This window comes from Aethalodelphis obliquidens, unplaced genomic scaffold (genome assembly GCF_003676395.1).
Source record: "Aethalodelphis obliquidens isolate GAN/ISIS:26980383/991018 unplaced genomic scaffold, ASM367639v1 scaffold36, whole genome shotgun sequence".
In the NCBI taxonomy this organism is placed as follows: domain Eukaryota; kingdom Metazoa; phylum Chordata; class Mammalia; order Artiodactyla; family Delphinidae; genus Aethalodelphis; species Aethalodelphis obliquidens.
In genome coordinates this window covers 18,824,169-18,847,150 of record NW_020837980.1, presented here as the reverse complement: position 1 = coordinate 18,847,150, position 22,982 = coordinate 18,824,169, and the positions used below count along the sequence as shown (strand labels likewise).

The following is a 22,982-nucleotide window of genomic DNA, read 5'->3' as shown; positions in this document are numbered from 1 at the left end:
ACATACTAACCATTTAACAGATATCTGGGGAAATTTCCATCATCACCCTTAGAGTTATAAGATTGAATCTGTCAAAAATGGAAAAAAAAAAAAAGAACTTTTCATCAACGCATTACTCCCTAGTAACCACTGAAAGCACCAAAACCCTGTGTGTTCTGTGAAGCAGTAACCTCAAAAACATTTCAACACTCCCTGAGACTTAACGAACTTGGCTGGCAAAACAGATTCCATTTCTCAAAAATACCTTGCAAGTTCTCAAGAAGCAAATTCTTCAATCAATACAGTTTACTGCACATTCAACATCTGTGACCTCCTTGGGACACACAAACCTTTTTCCTACCACTAGAGTCAGTACAATATTTTCTGATGCTCTATTAAAAGACCATCTGACTTTAGCAGATACCTCTTAATGCCCCTCTAAAAAGACATTTTTTACATATTATATAAAGTATACATAATATGTGTTTTCTAGAACCTCTCACCCTAAAATTTCACTCACCATTGCCCATGTTATCTTTTATAGTCAGAAAAGGCTTTTCATTTTCCTATAACATTGTATCTTCTTTAACTTTTGTCACCAAAAAGGGTCTGATATCAAGAGAAAGGAGCATATATAAACCTTTCATTTTTCCCATATTTTAATTTATTACATAATATTAATCCACTGCCTTCTATAAATGAGTTTTAAAGCATTCCAATATACTTGAAAGTCAAAGAAAATGAAGTACTAAAAGAGTTATTCACAGGTTATTTATCTTTAGATTTTAAACAATTATTAGTAACTCATTTCAGGTTCATGTTTAGTTATCTATACCTAGCCATGACAGACTCTGGCATGACACTGTATTCAACAGATAAATAGCAAGGAATTGTATATGGCAGGACTGAAACACAGTAACAGAGAAGCACCTGAGGATACAGTTCACATTTTATAGTAAGATCTGCCCATAGCTTTAAGTTTCTCTTCTATTAGAAAATAAACTTGTGCACTTCCCTGGTGGTCCAGTGGTTAAGACTCCGCGCTTGCACTGCAGGGGGCGCGGGTTTGATCCCTGGTTGGGGAAGTTCCACATGCCACACCCGGTACAGCCAAAAAAAAAAAAAAAGTAATAGGATACCATGGTATCCCTATACATTGTGTTGCCCAAATTAGAGACAGCTTTCTGAAAAATCAGTGGTTCTGTAGAGAATATCTGCACTAAATATATATATATAATAAAAACACAAATATTTAGGAAGAAAATAAACTCTTATGGCAAATACATGTCTAGCTAACTAAAAGTGAGTTATTTAATAACCTAATTTTTATTTTTCATTCAACACTGACATATTAAAAAAATCAGTTTAATATAAAAAACACTAGGCATTACAAAACAATTGTGTATATAATAAAAGGTACAAGACTCAGAAGATTTTTTATATAATCTTGAGCTATCAAATACTACTCATTTATCATTCCTTCTTCTCCGCCTTCTGATTATCCTCCCATAATTATAAAAAATAAATGCAGAAGAAAAACCAAGAACTATAAACATGGCTATCCCATAAGTGATACTAGAAACGCAAAACTATTTACAGACACACCTTACTTTCAGAACATGACCTAACTTCCCACATTCAAATCTACTTGACAAAGAAGCCCAAAGAATCTAAAACTGGGGTCTGATGTTTCTTTTCTCTTGGAGGTAAGGGGTGTCTATGCTAATGGAGAGAAAACAGCCAGGAGAAAGAGATACAATAACCTTTGTACATGATGCAAAACTTACCCACTTGAAGGATCTAAGGCAATAGCTCTAGGTTGATCCAACTCTTGCCAAAATAAAACTTTTCGTAAAGATCCATCTAAATTAGAAACTTCAATACGATTAGTTTCAGAATCTGTCCAGTACAATTTTTCTCCAAGCCAATCACATGCCAGCCCATCAGGGGACAATAATCCAGAAACAACAACATTCTGTACACTCTCAGTTTTGTTGAACTCTGTTCGTTTAATGGCTTCTTCGCTGACATCACTCCAGTATATCAAGCCATGACCAAACACAAAGTCCACCGCAGCTGCATCCTCCAAGCCTCCAACTACAATCGTAGCATTCTCTTTGCCATTTGCAGCATCAACCAATCGCAAGTCCCGTCTGTTTGCATAAAGCAACAAAGGGGCCGCTAGAACAAAAAAAGAAAAATATGTAAGTCAAAACAAAGGAAATGTCTTGGTTCCTATAAATTGAGTTTCAAATCAGTGTTAGTGAGCAAATACTATCAAAAATAAAGAGTAAATCAATGTATAGAAAACTGGCAAAATCTTTTCACAAAGCATTATTTTTGCACCATTTTAAATACAAAAGAGTTGCAAGAGGGGAAATTAATTGTACCAGGACAGTCTTTTCTTGTTAAAATATCTGTCAGATAAAATTTTTAAAAGCCTGGTCATTCCAAGAACTGGCAAGGATATGGAGCCAGTGGACCACTCATACTCTCCTGGGGGCCTGTGAAATGGTGCAGCATCTTTGGAAAGCAGTTTGGCAGTTTCTTAAAAGACTAGATATTTACTTCAGAGAAATAAAAGTATATGTCAATACAAAGACCTGTGCACGATGCTCACAGCAGCTTTTTTGTAATAACCCAAACTGGAACCAACCCAAATGTCATCAACAGACTAATGGATGAACAAACGGTGATATATCCATACAATAAAAAGTAATGGGGACCAAGACTGAACCAGGAAGAAATAGAAAACATGAACAGACCAACACACGTAATGAAATTGAAACTGTGATTAAAAATCTTCCAACAAACAAAGGTCCAGGACCAGATGGTTTCACAGGTGAATTCTATCAAACATTTAGAGAAGAGCTAACACCCATCCTTCTCAAACTCTTCCAAAAAACTGCAGAGAAAGGAACACTCCCGAACTCATTCTATGAGGCCACCATCACCCTGATACCAAAACCAGACAAAGATACTACAAAAAAAGAAAATTACAGACCAATATCACTGATGAATATAGATGCAAAAGTCCTCAACAAAATACTAGCAAACAGAATCCAACAACACATTAAAAGGATCATACACCATGATCAAGTGGGATTTATCCCAGGGATGCAAGGATTCTTCAAAATACGCAAATCAATCAATGTGATACACCATATTAACAAACTGACAAATAAAAATCATATGCTCATCTCAACAGATGCAGAAAAAGCTTTTGACAAAATTCAACACCCATTTATGATAAAAACTCTCCAGAAAGTGGGCATAGAGGGAACCTACCTCAACATAATAAAGGCCATATACGACAAACCTACAGCAAACATTATTCTCAATAGTGAAAAACTTAAAGCGTTTCCTCTAAGATCAGGAACAAGACGAGGATAGCCACTCTCACCACTATTATTCAACATAGTTTTGGAAGTCCTAGCCACGGCAATCAGAGAAGAAAAAGAAATAAAAGGAATACAAATTGGAAAAGAAGAAGTAAAACTGTCACTGTTTGCAGATAACATGATACTATACACAGAGAATCCTAAAGATGCCACCAGAAAACTACTAGAGCTAATCAATCAATATGGTAAAGTTGCAGGATACAAAATTAATGCACAGAAATCTCCTGCATTCCTATACACTAATGATGAAAAATCTGAAAGAGAAATTTAGGAAACACTCCCATTTACCACTGCAACAAAAAGAATAAAATACCTAGGAATAAACCTACCTAGGGAGACAAAAGACCTGTATGCAGAAAACTATAAGACACTGATGAAAGAAATTAAAGTTGATACCAACAGATGGAGAGATATACCATGTTCTTGGATTGGAAGAATCAATATTGTGAAAATGACTACACTACCCAAAGCAATCTACAGATTCAATGCAATCCCTATCAAATTACCAATGGCATTTTTTATGGAACTAGAAAAAAAAATCTTAAAATTTGTATGGAGACACAAAAGCAGAATAGCCAAAGTGGTCTTGAGGGAAAAAAACAGAACTGGAGGAATCAGACTCCCTGACTTTGGACTATACTACAAAGCTACAGTAATCAAGACAATATGGTACTGGCACAAAAACAGAAACATAGATCAATGGAACAAGATAGAAAGCCCAGAGATAAACCCACGCACCTATGGTCAACTAATTTATGACAAAGGAGGCAAGCATATACAATGGAGCAAAGACAGCCTCTTCAATAAGTGGTGCTGGGAAAACTGGACAGCTACATGTAAAAGAATGAAATTAGGATGCTCCCTTACACCATACACAAAAATAAACGCAAAATGGATTAGAGACCTAAATGTAAGTCCAGACACTATAAAACTCTTAGAGGAAAACACAGGAAGAACACTCTTTGACATAAGTCACAGCAAGATCTTTTTTGATCCACCTCCTAGAGTAATGGAAATAAAAACAAAAATAAACAAATGGGACCTAATGAAACTTAAAAGCTTTTGCACAGCAAAGGAAACCATAAACAAGACAAAAAAAAAAAACCCTCAGAATGAGAGAAAACATTTGCAAACGAATCAGCGGACAAAGGATTAATCTCCAAAATATATAAACAGCTCATGCAGCTCAATATTAGGAAACAAACAACCCAATCCAAAAATGGGCAGAAGACCTAAATAGACATTTCTCCAAAGAAGACATACAGATGGCCAAGAGGCACATGAAAAGCTGCTCAACATCACTAATTATTAGAGAAATGCAAATCAAAACTACAATGAGGTATCACCTCACACCAGTTAGAATGGCCATCATCGGAAAATCTACAAACAACAAATGCTGGAGAGGGTGTGGAGAAAAGGGAACCCTCTTGCACTGTTGGTGGGAATGTGAATTGATACAGCCACTTTGGAGAACAGTATGGAGGTTCCTTAAAAAACTAAAAATAGAATTACCATATGACCCAGCAATCCCACTACTGGGCATATATCCAGAGAAAACCATAATTCAAAAAGACACATGCTCCCCAATGTTCACTGCAGCACTATTTACAATAGTCATATCCTGGAAACAACCTAAATGCCCACTGACAGACAAATGGAGAAAGAAGATGTGGTACATATATACAATGGAATATTACTCAGCCATAAAAAGGAACGAAATCGGACCATTTGTAGAGATGTGGATGGATCTAGAGACTGTCATACAGAGTGAAGTAAGTCAGAAAGAGAAAAACAAATATCATATACTAACGCATATATGTGGATCCTAGATAAATGGTACAGATGAACCGGTTTGCAGGACAGAAACTGAAACACAGATGTAGAGAACAAACGTATGGACACTAAAGGGGGAAAGCGGCAGGAGGTGGTGGTGGTGGTGTGATTAATTGGGAGACTGGGATTGACAGGTATACACTGATGTGTGTAAAATGCGTAACTAATAAAAATCTGTATAAAAAAATAATTTTTAGAAAAAAGTAATGGGGACTTCCCTGGTGGTGCAGTGGTTAAGAATCTGCCTGCCAATGCAGGGGACACAGCTTTGAGCCCTGATCCGGGGAAATCCCACATGCCGCGGAGCAACTAAGCCTGTGCACCACAACCACTGAGCCTGTGCTCTAGAGCCCACAAGCCACACCTACTGAGCCCGCATGCCACAACTACTGAAGCCCACGCGCCTAGAGCTTGTGCTCCACAACAAGAGAAGCCACCGCAATGAGAAGCCTGCGCACCACAACGAAGAGTAGCCCCTGCTCGCCGCAACTAGAGAAAGCCCGCACGCAGCAACGAAGACCCAACGCAGCCAAATTAAAGAAAAAAAAAAAAAGTAATGAACTATTGGGAATTCCCTGGCAGTGCAGTGGTTAAGACTCCGTGCTTCCACTATAGGGGGCACGGATTCAATCCCCAGTCAGGAAACGTGCCACACGGCATGCCAAAAAAAAAAAGTAATGAACTATTTGTTTATGTAATTTGGGTGAATCTCAAAATAATTATGTAGAATAAAATAAGTCAGAAAAAGACTGTATATATTGCATACTCCATTTATATAAAATTTTAGAAAATTCAGATTAACCTATTGTAACAAAAAGCAGAACGGTGGTTGTCTGGAGGTGGGGAGAGAGGGTGGAAAAGAAGAGAAGGAGGGATGATAAAGGGGCATGAGGAAACTTTTGTAGGTGATGGCTATATCATACTGACTGTGATGATGGTTCCAGAAGTGCACAGATATGTCAAAACTTATTAAATTTTAAACTTTACATATGTGTAATTTCTTGAGTTATCAATTATACCTTAATAAAACAGTCTGGCAGATATAGTTCTTAATGCAACTATTTTTATTCTGTTTTATATCATTATTAGAATGATCTTTGAATAAGACCTAATACCAAAACTAAATATAAAGCCTATCCGAAAGAGATATTTAACTCTGAGAAAGCTGAAGCTGTTAGGACTGAAGTAGTATAAATGCTTTTTTTTTTTTTACCCAAAATATGCGTTTTGGTTTTTTTAAAGCATTTATTGCAAGCTTCTCACATCTACTTTCCTGGTATCAACAGTAATTAAAGATCTAGAGCACCACTATCCAACAGAAATTTCTATGATGATAGAAGTGTTCTCTCCACTGTGCAGTACAACAGCCACTGGCCACATGTGGCTATGGAGCACTTAAAAGATGGCTAGTATGACTAAGAAAATAAATTTTTAATTTTATTTAATCTTAATTCATTTAAATTTAAGTAGACAAGTGGTCGTATGGATAGCACAGATCTAGAGGCTGAGATGAAGAACACAGACGAGGCAGCAAAAGTAAGACCAGAGTTACAATGCAATAATCTACATGATCTTCTCTCACAATTACTTACTAAAGGTCTAAGACAGTCATCCAAAGCCAAGACCAAGTGCCCCTGAAAACTAACCACTCCCTCTTTAAGAAAGTAATTAAAAAAAAATTAAGGTGCTCAAAAACAGTAAAGAAAAAAGTGATGTTTAAGCCAGTTTATGGGTTGTGTCTGCCAAATGGAGTTATGAAGTCCACTATTTTCATCAGTAAGCACAACATGAACTCTTCTAACTAAGCTTAAGTCCAACTTTCTTAGTCAAAAACAGATGGGCAGACAGCTTTTTTAAAAAGTGACTAAGAGCCCTTTCTGCTTATTCTGCGTACCTACAGCTGCTATTGGCAAATTTCCCTCACAGATTCACTTTTAGCTCGTTTCAGGCCTTCATACATCACACCGATTTATCAGTCCACATAGTGTTCACTGCACTATCTTATACTGAGCCCCTCATAGTATGCGCCAATTATAAAAATCAGAAGGTCAATATTAGTTAAGGGTACAATGTTAAGTGCTGCACAAGGCTAAGAAATAGCCCAGAGCATTTACAATTTAAAATCCAAGAGTGATGATAATCTGATATTTATTGGGCACCCTTCTTTATGGCACTTTCCTTGGAAAACTACACCACATCTGTATATGGCATTAAGTACCAGCTAAATGTCTTTTATGGCTTTCAAGTCAAACATTAACATTTCTACTAAATATGTGGTCTACAAAATCCAAAGAACTTTTCTGGTCATTTAAGGCCTCACAAGCCTTAAGAGTACAAAAAAAAAAGGGGGGGGGGGTGTGAACAAGTTAATTTAAGTTAGCAGTAGTGGTTATAATTGAGGATTTCTAAAGGACTATACATAAACCTATACACACTATTAAAAAGAAATCCCAGGGCTTCCCTGGTGGCGCAGTGGTTGAGAGTCCGCCTGCCGATGCAGGGGACACGGGTTCGTGCCCCGGTCCGGGAAGATCCCACATGCCGTGGAGCTGCTGGGCCCGTGAGCCATGGCCGCTGAGCCTGCGCGTCAGGAGCCTGTGCTCCGCAAAGGGAGAGGCCACAGCAGTGAGAGGCCCGCGAACCACAAAAAAAAAAAAAAAAGAAAAGAAATCCCAGATTTCATCCTGTCCAACCACCCTTCTGATACTTCAATACTTTCTACAATATTGTCACCAATATCTACTTAGCAATATATTAAATGGGACATCTGAAAGGTATAATTTGATTTGTAATACTGTTTTAATCTACTAAAGAAATACACTGGATCCACACACACTTGCCCCTAGTTGTAGCGTATGTGCCATGCACTCAGTATCTTCCACTCCAAAGCACTTACCTTCAGACTTCCTAATACCCAGATAACCCAAATAACCACCATCATATCTCTTTAGTGAACCTTCACAGGTGCTTAGAAATCCTTATTTTCCTTTATTAACTTCCTACCAATCTTTCCCTAGTGCCTTTCTGAACTTTTTCTGCTTTCCTGAAGACAAATTCCATGCTTTGAATCCTTCATCCCAGATCATCTCACAAAGTAATCTCAGTGAAGCAGGAAGCAAGGTAAATGTCATACATCCCCAACATCTTAATTTAAACTTCTCAAAAATCTCTTTATATCCCACCCATCCTCCTCAGTCTCAAATGACAAGTTGCCCTGCCTCCTTTCTTAGTCTATACCTATGTTTGCTAAGTGGGAGGGAAGATCTGAAACTAAAAGGCAGATGAAGCATGATCAGAGGAATAATAGTATAGTATGCAGAACATTCTACATAGGTGGGGATATGGTCAACATTTTTGAATGCTGCAGAGAAGAATAAGGACTGAGAAAAGGCCAGTTGGATTTGGTTATAAAGACTTGGAGAAAGCAGTTTCAGTTGTGTGATAGGTGGGAAGTTAGACTAAAGGAGTTAATAACTAATGGGTGGTTATATGAAGTGCATACCAATACTGTAAGGTTTTGTGATTAATATAATTATTCTCTTGGTGGCAGCAAGGTTAGCTTTATTAAAACAAAGCTTTTTGAGAGCAGAGACCTGGCAGGAGCCATTGGAGATTCAAGAAACAGGATAGTGAGATGGCCAACAAGAAGTTATATGTGTAGAACTGAAGCTTAGGCTGGAGATGATGACTTGAAAATTACCTGAATAGAGTTGCTGGTTAACCAGGTGAACTTGGATAATCTTCTCTTCTACACTCTCTTGCTTAGGGAACAACACAGAGTGTAGATGAGAAAATTATCTAAGTTGGCCGTCTCTTCCTGCCATAAAATTAAATTCATCACCTTTCCCCCAAAGAAAACTCTCAAGAGTCAATGGTACCACAATTTTCCTAATCCTACTGGTGTGCCATGGAGCCATCCTTGACACCCACCTTTTTCCCGCCGTCTGCCAATCACTCACTGTCTTGTTGATTCTCCTTTAGCATGTCCTTAAATCTGCCTCTTCTTTTCCATTTTTTAGAACCACTATCCTACTCTAGACCTTCATAACCTCAGGTCTAAACTACCTCAATAGTAAATGATCTCAACACTCTCCCTTCCCTTTTCTACTTCTAATACTTCTACTTTATCCAACTCAAAAAGGTTTCTGATTTCCTGTGCCTAAAATTAAAAAGCCTCAATACCTCAGGCCTCCACCAGGTGCTTTCTACCTATGACTCTAACTTACCTTTTATAGTCTCTGCATCATACAAACTAGTTTTTAACACATCAACTGTGAGCACATCATACTCCACCACCACAGTGTATTCATTTTCCTGCACGCTCCATATTTCTCTAACCTTATTCAGCAAGCAAATCCTTCAAGGCCAGATTCAAACCTTATCTATTCCAAGAATCTTTCCAACTGCCTCAGCTTTTCTTCTTTGCACCCTTACAGTCTTCACCACCTATTTGGTATTAGCATTTTTTTAGGTATATTTCCTTCTTCAACTAGGACCTCTGCCACTTGGGAACAGGAGCCATACCTTTCAAATAATTTGGGGGAAATCCCTAACAGTTCACTGTAGACGGTCACATAGAAAACATTTACTAATATTTAAAAGGAATTTTTTAGAACCTGATCTAAAAGCATACTTGTCATAAACCCTAAAGGATTTTACATTAAGTACTGGCCAAATGCACACAAATGCCCAACTTACACACTGACTTGGCCTGACCAGATTAGTCAGGCTTCTCTGCCCTGAACTCCGGCTAGCCCTAACCTTAAGCAAGCCAATCCAGAACATCCTCTCTCAAGGACTCATCTGAAGTACCAGCTGACCATACACACAAAAACCTCCTGTTAAAACTGCCCTGGTCATGTCATCTGCTAACCTCTACCCACTTGTCCCACTTTCCCACAAATATCCTGCTGGCACTATTCATTTCTACATATAAGAGTAAAGTCCTTTTGGGTTTGATTCTGAGATACCTGCATACCTTGTGGTCATTCTCCTTACTGCAAAAGTCTTTGTGAATAAAGACTCGCCTTACCAAGCAGGAATTTATTTGTATTTGACATCTGTATAGTGAGTGACATGACTTGGATGGGTATTGACCTCACCTATGGACCCATGCCATCGCCACCTCAATAATGACACTTTGTGAGTCATTTAAACTCCTCTCCTGCTCAGAGACTCAGGGATCTTTCCTTGAGTTCAACTCTTTAACCAGTGCTGCAGACATTTTGTCTGTTGCAACATGGCAAGAAGTTACCTTGATATTTTCCAGCAAAGAATTTTTTTCTTTGACTCTCTGAGTAGACAATCACACCCTAACTCTTGAGGGGGAATATTCCCAGCTCTTCTGTGAGGCCTCTTCTAACTTCCCTAACTCCTATAATGGAGATTACACAAGGGAATTTCCTTGGCTCTTCACAAGGGAATAGCCCTTCCCAGCTCCTTTAAATTCTTATGTCTTCATCATCAAAAAATCTACAAACAATAAATGCTGGAGACGGTGTGGAGAAAAGGGAACCCTCTTGCACTGTTGGTGGGAACGTAAATTGATACAGCCACTATGGAGAACAGTATGGAGGGTCCTTAAAAAACTAAAAATAGAACTACCATACGACCCAGCAATCCCACTACTGGGCATATACCCTGAGAAAACCATAATTCAAAAAGAGTCATGTACCACAATGTTCATTGCAGCTCTATTTACAATAGCCAGGGCATGGAAGCAACCAAAGTGTCCACTGACAGATGAATGGATAAAGAAGATGTGGCACATATATACCATGGAATATTACTCAGTCATAAAAAGAAACAAAATTGAGTTATTTGTAGTGAGGTGGATGGACCTAGAGTCTGTCATACAGAGTGAAGTCAGAAAGAGAAAAACAAATACCGTATGCTAACACATATATATGGAATCTAAGAAAAAAAAAGGGTAATGAAGAACCTAGGGGCAAGATGGGAATAAAGACACTGACCTACTAGAGAATGGACTTGAGGACACGGGGAGGGGGAAGGGTAAGCTGGGACAAAGTGAGAGAGTGGCATGAACATATATACACTACCAAACGTAAAACAGGTAGCTAGTGGGAAGCAACCGCATAGCACAGGGAGATCAGCTGGGTGCTTTTGACCACCTAGAGGGGTGGGATAGGGAGGGTGGGAGGCAGACGCAAGAGGGAGGGAATATGAGGATATATGTATAGCTGATATTATACTCTAATAAAGATGTAAAAAAAAAAGAAAAAAAAATTCTTATGCCTTAATTATCTAATCCAACCGGTAACTGTCACTCTATTGAGCGCCCTCCGTCTTCTCCCACTGACCACACGCTTCACCATTACAGCCCTAATTCAGTCCAGTATCTTAAAAAATGGCAAAATTTTACTAAAGACAATTTAGAACTTCAATGTCCTCCTTGGGAAACGGGATCTCCCTAAAACCTCTCCTTTCCCATCACCATCTCTCTTCCTTCCTCCATTTTACCAACCTCAACCTTCCCTTAAATCCTTTATCTATCTTCCTTTAATACCCCAATCTCCTCCACCCCTCTATCCACCCTGTCAGACCTTTCCCTTCTTACTCCAACCCCTCAATTCCCTGTAGTCACTAGCACTTTTTCCCCCCTAGGGATTCACGAGGGGCTCAGGGACCTAAAGTTAAAAATACAAATTGGGGGCTTCCCTGGTGGCGCAGTGGTTGAGAGTCGGCCTGCCGATGCAGGGGACATGGGTTCGTGCCCCGGTCCGGGAAGAACCCACATGCCGCAGAGCAGCTGGGCCCGTGAGCCATGGCCGCTGAGCCTGTGCGTGCAGAGCCTGTGCTCCGCAAAGGGAGAGGCCACAGCAGTGAGAGGCCCGTGTACCGCAAAAAACAAAAACAAAACAAAAAACAAACAAAAAAACTGATTGTGGTGATGGTGGCACAACTCTGTGAATAGACTAAAAACTACTGAACTGTACACGTGACATGGGTGAATTGTATGGTGTGTGAATATCTCAATAAAGTTGTTAAAATAACAACAAAAAGTGCTCACATAAAAAGTATTTCTAAGATTTCCAGAAGTTAAGGAAATTAAAATTCTTAGAAACTAACCCAAATGTTTTAAAAATCCAAGTTAACATACATTTAGGCAAATCTTAGGTATATGAGACCAGTTTAATATTGTTGGTTTAATAAAAACACCTATGTCTTCTGAGTTATGGGCATTAAGTATAACACAAGAATAGGTTTTTATTCTACTTGAATATGTTCTTCCTAAATTTTTACAGGTTTATTGACAGAATAAACTAGCATTACATCTACATTTGTACTTAGTCAAGCTGAATCATTATTCTGACAAACTGTACTTCAAAAGTAATTATATCTTGTAATAAGCCAACTTGTAGTTTCCAAAATCTTTTAGTAACTTAAAACCTTAGACTTATGCTAAGTTAGTCCATGGATATTCATTAAATACCTAGGTCATTTCTAAGTAAGACAGAACACTGAAGCATAAGCATTTCAAGTTTATACAAGTTTTTGCCTCTTATTTTCATGGTACCAAGAAGCCACACATATTTGAGTCTATCAATGAACATATTCATTTTTGTCACATTGAGAAGTTGTACTATCTGGAAGTGCATGGCTATAAGAAGTTGTAAGATGTATATTCATAAACTCTGCCAGTCTACTACAAAACGTTGGTGTATGACAGACAGTTCACAACTATCCACCTCATAGTTTTCTCTGTAAAATAGTAGTTACTGTAATTATAAGTTATAACCTTGTATGTAAATGAGACTCTAATAGAAATAATGACAGAAAGGAACAACTCTATATGCAGAATGTGTTTTTAAGGAAAAAAAAAAAAAGGTCCTAAAGTAAAATGACTAAGTGCTCCAGAATGAGAAAGAGGAACATGCAGAACAAACCTGAATGGACAGAGAAAGTTATAACAAGTTGATGATAAAAAGAATTTTATTTGTCACGGTCAAAGCCAGCTAAGACCTGACAGGTTTATTTGTAAGATTTTCAGAAAGTGCTTCAGTATCAAACATTATACTTATAAAATTAAAATTTGGTTTTCTACTAAAATGACAAAATTTTCTTGGGTTCTGATCCGCTGTTAATAAAGAGGTTATAAAAGGTTTTTCTTTGCTTTCTGAGTAATCAATCTCCTCAGAAGCCAAAAATTCGGTGTCTTTTCGGAATTTCCTGCACTTGGTGTTAATTTTATCGTGTGTTATCATTTTAAAAAGTCGTCTCACTTTTGAAAGAGCTAAAGTTCTTTCCTATGTTCACTTTTAAAACAATATTTTTTCGACACTGGTTAAATAGGTTGCCAGGTATTTTTTCTCACTGATCCATGATCCCATTTAATCGAATGTTCAAACCTCCTGACAACTTTTGACATTCTGCCTTTTCAAATTCAAATACTAAATGATGTCTTTTGCACCTACAACTGTCTTTAAAATTTCCCAAAGGGCCCCTGGAAGTTCACAAAGGATTAATTCTTTCACCCTGTAAGAAGAGAGATACTAAAAATAATTGGCTTATTTGATCAATGCTATGATTTGCATGGGAAGCACTGCCCAATCAGAAGAGAGGCTTACCCTCCCTAGATTAAATCAGTATGGGTAAAATGTTAATATGATTATTTCAAAAACTGGATGAAGTTCCTAGAAATTTATCACCAGCCTCAGTGTTCACAATGTGTTTCCATTTCCTGAGTCCCAGTGGTGCTTTGTCTGATATTAGACAACAGTACAGAGTCATCAATTACAATTTTGATTTTTCTCTTTTATGATTTTTTTTAATGTTACCTTGGTCACAATTTCATTTCTCTAATTTGAATACAGTATATTATTGGTAGGCCAGTGAGTGGTTCTCCACCAGTGATTCACTTAACTTACTTATGGAATTTTATTTTACAGATGTTTAGGACTTATTCCAGACTTAACTAAAAATTTTTACTTGATAATCTTGATATATTCTTGATATGCTCTAACTATACGCTTCATGACACATTATATCTCAGGATTACACTATATCTTTAAGTCTTTTTCTGTACAACAGTTATATTCATTTATACTCATAAATCAGATGTAATAACTACTCTTTTTAAAAATAAGGTTAATCATTATGCTTATAGATATCTTGCCTAAAACTTTTCTGGACTGATTTTATTTTGGTTTGCATGCCATAAAAACAACCAAACTTATTCATCAACTGCATTATTATTTTTTTTTTTTTAGATTTTTAAATTTTATTTATTTATTTTTGGCTGCGTTGGGTCTTCGCTGCTGTGCACGAGCTTCCTCTAGTTGCGGCAAGCGGGGTCTGCTCTTTGTTGTGGTTCGCGGGCTTCTCATCACGGTGGCTTCCCTTGTTGCAGAGCACGGGTTCTAGGCGCACGGGCTTCAGTAGTTGTGGCTCACAGGCTCAGTGGTTGTGGCTCGCAGGCTCTAGAGCGCAAGCTCAGCAGTCGTGGCACACGGGCTTTGTTGCCCCATGGCATGTGGGATCTTCCCGGTACAGGGCTCGAACCCGTGTCCCCTGCATTGGCAGGCAGATTCTTAACCACTGCGCCACCAGGGAAGCCCAACTGCATTATTTTTTATAACAAACTCTCATCAGATCTTTCACTTTTGAAACTACCCGTATAAGTCATCACCACCATTTTAAGTCTTTTGTCATCTACAGAGTGTTTTTTGTTTTACTTCGATGCTTCCCTGAAAGTGCCTGCAAGTGAGCTACAGGCCAAGTGCTTGTCTTCAACAAAAAAAGGATTGTTGAAAGAGGACTATACCGGTAACTCCTGGGCACAAGCTTCTGATGGCATCACTTAAATAACTTTGAGACTATACCAGTGGACTGAGTCAGGATTCCCAAAAAACTAGTGAAGCGGATGGATTCATGAGACTGTTAACCCAAGATCTAGCAGAACAAGAATTAATCACACAGGACTGAATAAACTGATGAAGGATGATTATGGGTTTTAAAATACTGCTGATGCTTTAATGTCCTATTTTCTGGATATAAGGAATTCGTTTCTCTTTTCTCTTAAGCTATCTATAATTCATTGACAATTTCAGCAGGCTATGCTTTTGTAAACAGAAATAAAAACATTTATCTTTTTCTTCCTAATTCATCCATAATTCAAAAACAAAACTCTTATTTAAATGAGTATTCTTATTTTCATGGCAACATAGTTATTTGTATAGGTTCAATAAAAGTCTGTCCTCCCTGTTGGAAACATTATAATGCAACCAAGGCTTTGACTGGATGTCATATTTGAAAGTCATGTTCACTTAATCTAATACCACCAGTTACTTTTAAGGAGCTGTGATTGATTTTATGGAACAATGCTTACAGTTCCCTTGGGAAAACTAGACTGGTACCTGGCTTACAGTTCCCAGACTTACAGGTAAAGTAAGCAAGGTCAATTCCAGGCAGGCCCAGGAACCCTAGGATATTTTGGGGACCTTAGGAATTTATCCAAATCTACAGGTACTGCAAGTGAAACCCAATGGTGAGTACTTGACTTGGCTTCCTGGCCTCAAGAGGCTTCTAAAAGTTCAATCCAAGATTCCTTATAAAAAGTCCCACTGAAGCAGACCTAAAATGCCTACACCTACATAAATAATCAGACCAATCTAATGAGACCAACTTCACAATGACTTTAGCCTACTTTGTTGTGGACTGAATGTCTGTGTCCCCCATAATTCATATGTTGAAACCCTACACTCCCCCTCATGTGAATGTATTAGGAGGTGGGGTCTTTGGGAGGTAATTAGGATTAGATGAGGTCGTAAGGGTAGAGTCCTCATGAATAGGATCAGTACCCTTATAAAAGTCCAGAGAGAGCTTGCTTCCTCTCTCTTCTCTCTGCCCTGTGAGGATACAAAGAGAGGTCAGCAGTCTGCAAACTGGAAGAGGGTCCTCAACAGAATCTGACCATACTGGCACCCTGCTGTTGGGTTACCAGCCTCCAGAACTGCGAGAAATAAATTTCTGTTGTTTATAAGCCATCTAGTCTATAATATTTTTGTTGTAGCAGCCTGAGCTGACTAAAACATATCCCTAAGACTGACAAATTTTCTTTTAAACAACAGCAGGACTGACCAAGTGCTCACAACTACCCTTGCTTATCCACTGACTTGGCTTGACCAAACTTTAGTCGGGCTTTTCTCCTTTCCCACAAGCCCCTAAAGTATGGCTTGCCCTAAATTTAAGCAAGCAGATGCTCTTAGGCTCCCTTAACAGCTCATTCCAAGCCATCAACTGACTGCAGTAAATAAAAAAAACTCCAGTTAAACTATCTTGATCATGCAATCTGCTCACCCTCACCCACTCGGCCCTGCCAGCCCTGCTCACCCTTCTCCATAAAAGAAGAGTCTTTTTGTGTTTTATTTTGAGATGCCTGCAGATCCTACAGAAGAGCATTCTCCCTTTTGCAATAATCCTTTTGAGTAAAGTCTCTCCTTACCTAAATCTGGACTAGTTTTTATTTTATAGTAATATGACAAACCACCTACGTGCAAACTCCAAAATTACAATGTTATTTATTTTCCCTTATCCAAAGTGATTGGTATCATTTTCAAAACCATATTAAGGTCCAGATGAAATCAGATGCATACAGAAAGCACCGCATGTAAAATTACTGTCCAGAGCACAAGCAATCTGGCCTTAGGTCAGTCATGCGTCTTTCTCGTGTCAATTAATAATTTAAATTTTCACTTTTTTTTTTTTGCCTAAAAATATGATTTCACTTCACATCCCCAAGTTCCTGGCCCTTCCAAACAAGGTATCACAGAAACAAAAATTAGCAAGTTACATTATAGCTAATAGGATCACAGCATTGAAGTACCTGTAATGTTCACCAAATTGAGCCCAGGTACATTTTAGTATTTTCCAGTCTCACATCTGCATGACTTTTTTGTGAGGACAGTCACTGCCACAAATAACACAAACAGCTTGAGAAACAAAAGCATGTGCTAATAATATCAAATAACAGTTTTCCTTGTATTTATGATGAATTATATTTTAAATGAATAATCTCAAAGGCAAATATCCTATGCTTTAGGTTGCCTAGTCCATGTATCTGACTGAATTTCAAAGTTATTCACATGGAGCAGAGTTCTATTCATTAAGAGGAGGTCCTTTTACAGAAGATATGTAAAAGACTCTCATACAAAGACTGAAATATACAATGCAGGCACTCGGTATAGCATTTACCCATCCTACAGGGAGAAGTCCATCAACTGATTTTAATTATTATAAACAAATACAATAAAATTCTCAATTAGACAATATTTTGATAAAATTATTTTGCCCATAAGTATGGGCAACTTTTAAATAAGTAAATAAGTATTATAATCAATCGAACTATTTATTCTCTAGCTTATTTATAATAATCACCTACCAGTGTTCAAGTTGCAATCCTTTAGAAGGTAAAATAAATTTAGTAGATAGTGGCCATCTTGTTTATATAAAACAAAATAGAAAATATCAAAAGTAAAAGTATTTCATGGAGTTTGTTCCAGTTGCAAAAGAATCAAGTTCAAAAACCACTGGTTTAAAACTACTGCCTAAAACAATGCCCAGAATATATATGTTTTACTCGTCTTTCCTGTGCATTAACATTTCTTTTAAATTAGCCATCTTGACAATAGTGACCATTTACTCAAAGTCCACAGACTGTGCACTGTGCTATCCCTTTGCAAACACTTCATCAGTTCTCACAGAAATCTTGGAAGGTATAATACCCGTCTAATAGTAGAAGAAATAGTAGAAGAAACTAAAGCTAAGTAACTTGTCCAAGGCTATATAAAGTGGTGGAAGACGAACCTGATTTGTCAACAAAGCCCATACCTTTCTGCTACAGTGCCCCTCTTTATCATCTTCTCTGAATATCAACTTGCAATAAAATGTCCATGATGAAAATGAATTTTCTCAGAGTATTTACCCATGGCCTAAGCAGAACTATAACCTGTATTACTTGTTTTTCCAATATATTCAATTTATAAATTCACATAAAATATTTTCCATTTATATACTCCTTCACAGAATCTTCTTTGATATTCAAAAAAGACAAACCTTTCTGATAGTCAAAGCGTATATAACTTATACAGAAAAGCATTTCAGTTCAGCAAATGGAAAAACCTCCAATTAAAGAAAAGAAAAATTCTCTGAAAAACTTAACCATGGGAAATCACTGTTAGGCCTGATGATAACAAGGAGCTGAAACCCTGAAGTTTCATAACCAGTCAAATTATTTCCTAGTCAGATGAGCAAATCTAAAGCCAAGTAAGTAAGAAGGGATTAAAGTATCAGATTCAACTATATGAAATTATCATCAAATATCAATTCACATGACTCAACCTAACGCTTAAAGGGTTACCTGGTCCAGGTTCTCTCTACGTGTGTTGCTTGGAACAAAGGTTCAGCACAATGTTAAAAGGATTTACAGACAAATTCATTGTCTACTTTGGGAAACAGTGGATTAAACAAAGTTAAAACTGGTCTCTACCTCAGAACCTCTCAAAGCCCTTAGTGTGTTAATATGAAGTGAGAACCTCCAAAAGGAAGATTCATTATCCTAACGAAGGTGTACAGAGATTAGGTAACTTATCCAAGGTCACACAGCTAGCAAATGACAAACTTAGAATAAGAATCGAATTCTCCTGATTCCCACACCAAAATTCATTCTATCTTCCCAAGACTTCGTTACACCTGATACTAAACAATTTCCCAAGGACCACGCCTATAAAAATGTAAGATGGGAAACACTAGTGGCTTGTGCTCACAGTATTTACCAACACCCACCAAAACAAATAACAACAAAAGGTAAGTAACAAAACATTCTTATAAAACAACAAAGCCTTCTCAAAATAAGCTAGACATAGTATTTACGGATTATACACACTATGGTATTCCAAAACTTATATTCTTATAAAAAAATATTTCCTCTAAGAAATCAGAGCTATAATCTTTTCTAACCAGCACCTGGATGGAAGTAAGGATGGCAACCTAGGTCGTGAGGTCCATGAGAGCAGGGCCCGTGGCGATTTTGCTCACCAATATACCATCAGAGCCTGATATGTAGTAGGTATACCATACTTAAATGCTGAAAGAATGGACAATAAATCCCTGCTCTAACATTAATTAGCTGTAGGATCTTGATCATGCTATAATCTCTCTGAATCTGCGTTTCCCCACTTGCAAATGAAATGGTTAGACCAGAAGGATCAAGATCTCTTCTATCTTTAAGAATCTGTGAATCTCATACGAATTAAATCTCAAATCCCCAGCATTTGAGGATACGTCCACAATCAAAAATTATAACAAAAAATAACATTTGCAAATCACCTGATATTCAGTACTTCATTTAATATACCCAACAAATTTGCAAATTAGCTTGGTATTACTACCCACATTTTACAAGTAAAGAAACTGGGGCCCAGAGAAACTCACTGACTAGACTAGAATCATAAAGTTATTAAGTAGTGAAGCACAGACTTTAAACCCAAGATTTTGGTGTCGAAATTCCCAAATCTTTCCATTACATCTTGTCCTCTGATGATAGGGACAGGGATGCAGCCCAGATAACGACAGCATTTTTCCCTGCCTTTCAGCTACTGATTTAACAGGGCCAGAGGACAAAAGGTCTCCCAAACTCTCCCATCATCCCATCTTCCCAAAGTTAAAAGTTCCAACTCTTCTGTGAAGAAAAATTATCTTAATGCAACAAATTAATCACATTTCTCCCTGGAGTCCAAGGTTATCTAATATTGCCATTTTAACAGAAGATGACATTATCACGGAATGAAAAGAATCTAAATTATGAATAAAAATCTTTCACACTGAAAGACAGTTTTAGTTCAAATATATACTCACAGTTAAGTACACTGAATTCAAAGACCACCTCATACTACATTTAAAATTAAAGCTTCACTTTTGGAAACTTTGCTTGCTAGTGGAAATGAGGCAATTTAAACTATTAACTCTTTTAGGTCTTCTTACACAATATCATACTTCACAATATTACTTCAAGTACAACTTCTCTTAATTCCAATAATGAATAGGCTCAAACGTGGTGTTAAACAAGTGGCATTTACATCATAACCTTCCCTTCCAAGAAACACAATTGGGCAACCAGAAACATCCCGATTTATGGATTTCAACTTCTCAAAGACTTTAACCCATCAGCTGACTCTCCTATTTGTTAACTTTATTAATCTCCTGTCTTAAAATATATACATATTTTATGGCAAATATAATTGTTTTGCACAGCTACAGCAAAATCCCCTTTCGACAGGGAGTATACTACAACAAAGTAAACATATACTTATTAAACCTCTCAAGTACATAACACTGCATTAAATTCTCTGCCATGAAAATGAAATGGGCACTAGCTTTCTGAAGTTTACACGTGGAAATAGTTTAGGATATGCTTACAGTGAGTCGTAATTAAGTAAAAGATACAACAGGCAGACGTAATAATCCTGAAGCGTAACTAAAGAAAAAAAATTCCTCCTCCAAAACAATGCCAATCACTCTCATCTAAAATAAATATATACTCAAAAATGGCATATCTGGCTCATTTATAGCACAAGACTATTAGTTTCTATCGTGTTCTGGAAACCTCAGTAAGTTTGCACACTTAACAAAAGTTTAGCCTGTTAAATTAATAGCTAAAAATCTCCTTAGACCCAAGAGGTGACGTACCTGAAAAAAAACTGACCGTGAACACAAGCGAGAGTTTTAACAAAACCAAAGCTACAAGTCATTGCATCAATCGGCACTTAAATTCCTCTGCTGGTAAATGCCCCATAGCATCAGAGTCATCACCACTTCCCCACTGGTAAGTTTGAGAAGAGCTGTTGAAATCTTGCGGGCCAGTGAAAAACCTCAGTGAACTGTCACAAAATAAAAGTCACAGCGTATGTGACAGCTTTGCAGGCCAATTCAAAAACAAAAACAAAAACCCACAGGACCATCGAATTTACGCGATTCTCGGGGCAAATTATCTAGAATACCCTATGTTATTTACCAAAGTGCCAAGCAGTCCCCAGGAGAGCGCAGCAGATGATAACTTAGGTCCCACGACAGGCTCCTCTCCACCAAGGATGACTCTCCTACTTGGTGCCAACTGTGCACTTGCATGCTCCGAAAATAGGGGCAAGTCCTGAATGCCAGGAGTTGCAAGGGCAACGTTTCTATTTTATTACGGCCTGAAGCCCGGGCGATTCCCAAGGCTGAACCTCTCGACCTTTAACCTCGGAGTCACTTTCCAACTGTGCTCTCACCCACGATCATTATATCCCCAACGGAAACCAGTTATTAGTTGCAACAAGGCCTGGAAAAATAGTAAGGGAGCTCTCAAAGTTCCCAGGACCGACATGGAAAAGGCGGGGGCTTCGAGGGTGAAAGCCCAACGTGGAAGCATCTTGGGCTCCACCGTTCCGAGAGCCAAAATCCAGACAAAGCCCCTCGTCCCCGGTGACTCCAGGCAGAAAGAGACACACCGACCCTCAGTCACTCGGACAGAATGGGGCTCCGGGGGGTCGGGGTGTCACCCGGTCAGGGAGGCCGGACGGAGGCTCCGCTCGGCCCCGACGAGGTGGGCAAAGCGAGGCGGGGGCTGCAGCGTGGCCGGGCGGAGCACGCAGCCCCTTCTCCCGGGCCCCTCTCTCCCTCCTTCCCCACGACCAGGCCTCTCCCGGCTCCTCTTTCCCTGCTTCGCCTCCCTCCCTCCCCTCCCCCCCCCGACACCGCAGAACGAGGCCCCCTCCCCCCCAAAGCCCACCAACTTCCCCATTCCCCCGCTTCTCCCCACCTCTCAGGAGCACGCAGAAACTGCAGGCCAGGAGGCTCCTCAGGACGGCCCCCATCTTCCCTTCTCGCGTTCGCTTCTCTCACCGGCGAGGGGCAGCCCGAAGAGGGGGAGGCGAGGAGCCGGGGCGGCCGCCGCAGCGGCAGGTCTGCACGCTCATGCTTCCCAGCTTTCCCGAGAGAGAAGAAAGAAAGGGGCCCGTCAAGGCTCCGCGCGCGCCGCCGCCGCCGCTGCCGCCCTCTCTATCGCGCCGCTCCGCCCGGGGCTCGCGCGACGCCAGCGTCTGCTTCCATGCCGCCGCCTCCTCCCCCGGCGCCCCGCTGCCCCCGCGCAGCTCCTCATTCAGCCTCTTCCTCTCACGCAGCGGCGCAGGGATATACCTCCCGCCGCCTGTACGAGTCGCCGCCGAGGTCTCCCTGCGCGCAGGCGAGCCCCCTCCCTCGGCGCCGCCTCCCGGGCACTCCAGAAAAGGAGAGGGGGCCGTGCGCACGGCCTCGGCTGGGAGACCCCAGGAGACCTGCGGGGCGAGCAGAGGCGGGCGGGAGGGGAAAGGCCGCCCGGCGGCGCATTCCAATGGGATTCTTTCCCGGGCCGGCCCCTTCGGCCCTCCCCGCGGAGGGCGTGAAGCGACGTCGAACAACATCGGAGACGGCGTGGTCGGGACTACTTTCTGCGGCTCGGCCCGGCCGCCGCCTGCGCGGGTCTTTGTGCGGCCGCTGCCGGCCGAGCCAGGTGGGGCTCCCGGGCCTTGCCGGCCGCCACCTGGGCCGGGGCGGCGGGGGGCGGCGGGGGGCGGCGGGGGGCGGCGGGGGGCGGCGGGGGGCGGCGGGCCGGGGCCGGCGAAGCCGCAGGTCCACGCTCGGGGAGCCTCGCGGGTCCCAACGCGGGTGATGAGCTTAGTCCCAAGGTTGGAAATTGGTTTAAGCATCTATTTTTTTTAAGGCAAATAAAAATTA

At 39.8% G+C, this 22,982-nt stretch overlaps 1 protein-coding gene across 2 annotated transcripts in view; it reads right to left on the bottom strand.

The window, feature by feature from the left end:
• LRP6 (LDL receptor related protein 6) overlaps positions 1-22,346 on the bottom strand; it is a 171,577-nt gene extending 149,231 nt beyond the window's left edge. The window contains exons 1-2 of one of the 2 annotated variants that reach the window (XM_027129581.1): positions 22,030-22,346; positions 1,767-2,160 (exon numbers count right to left, since the gene is read on the bottom strand). In XM_027129581.1, coding sequence (XP_026985382.1) covers positions 1,767-2,160; positions 22,030-22,084 — 449 coding nt within the window. In that variant the 5' untranslated portion in view covers positions 22,085-22,346. The remainder of the gene's footprint in view (positions 1-1,766; positions 2,161-22,029) is intronic. The other variant, XM_027129583.1, reaches the window with a different exon arrangement.
• Positions 22,347-22,982: the final 636 nt, after the last annotated feature.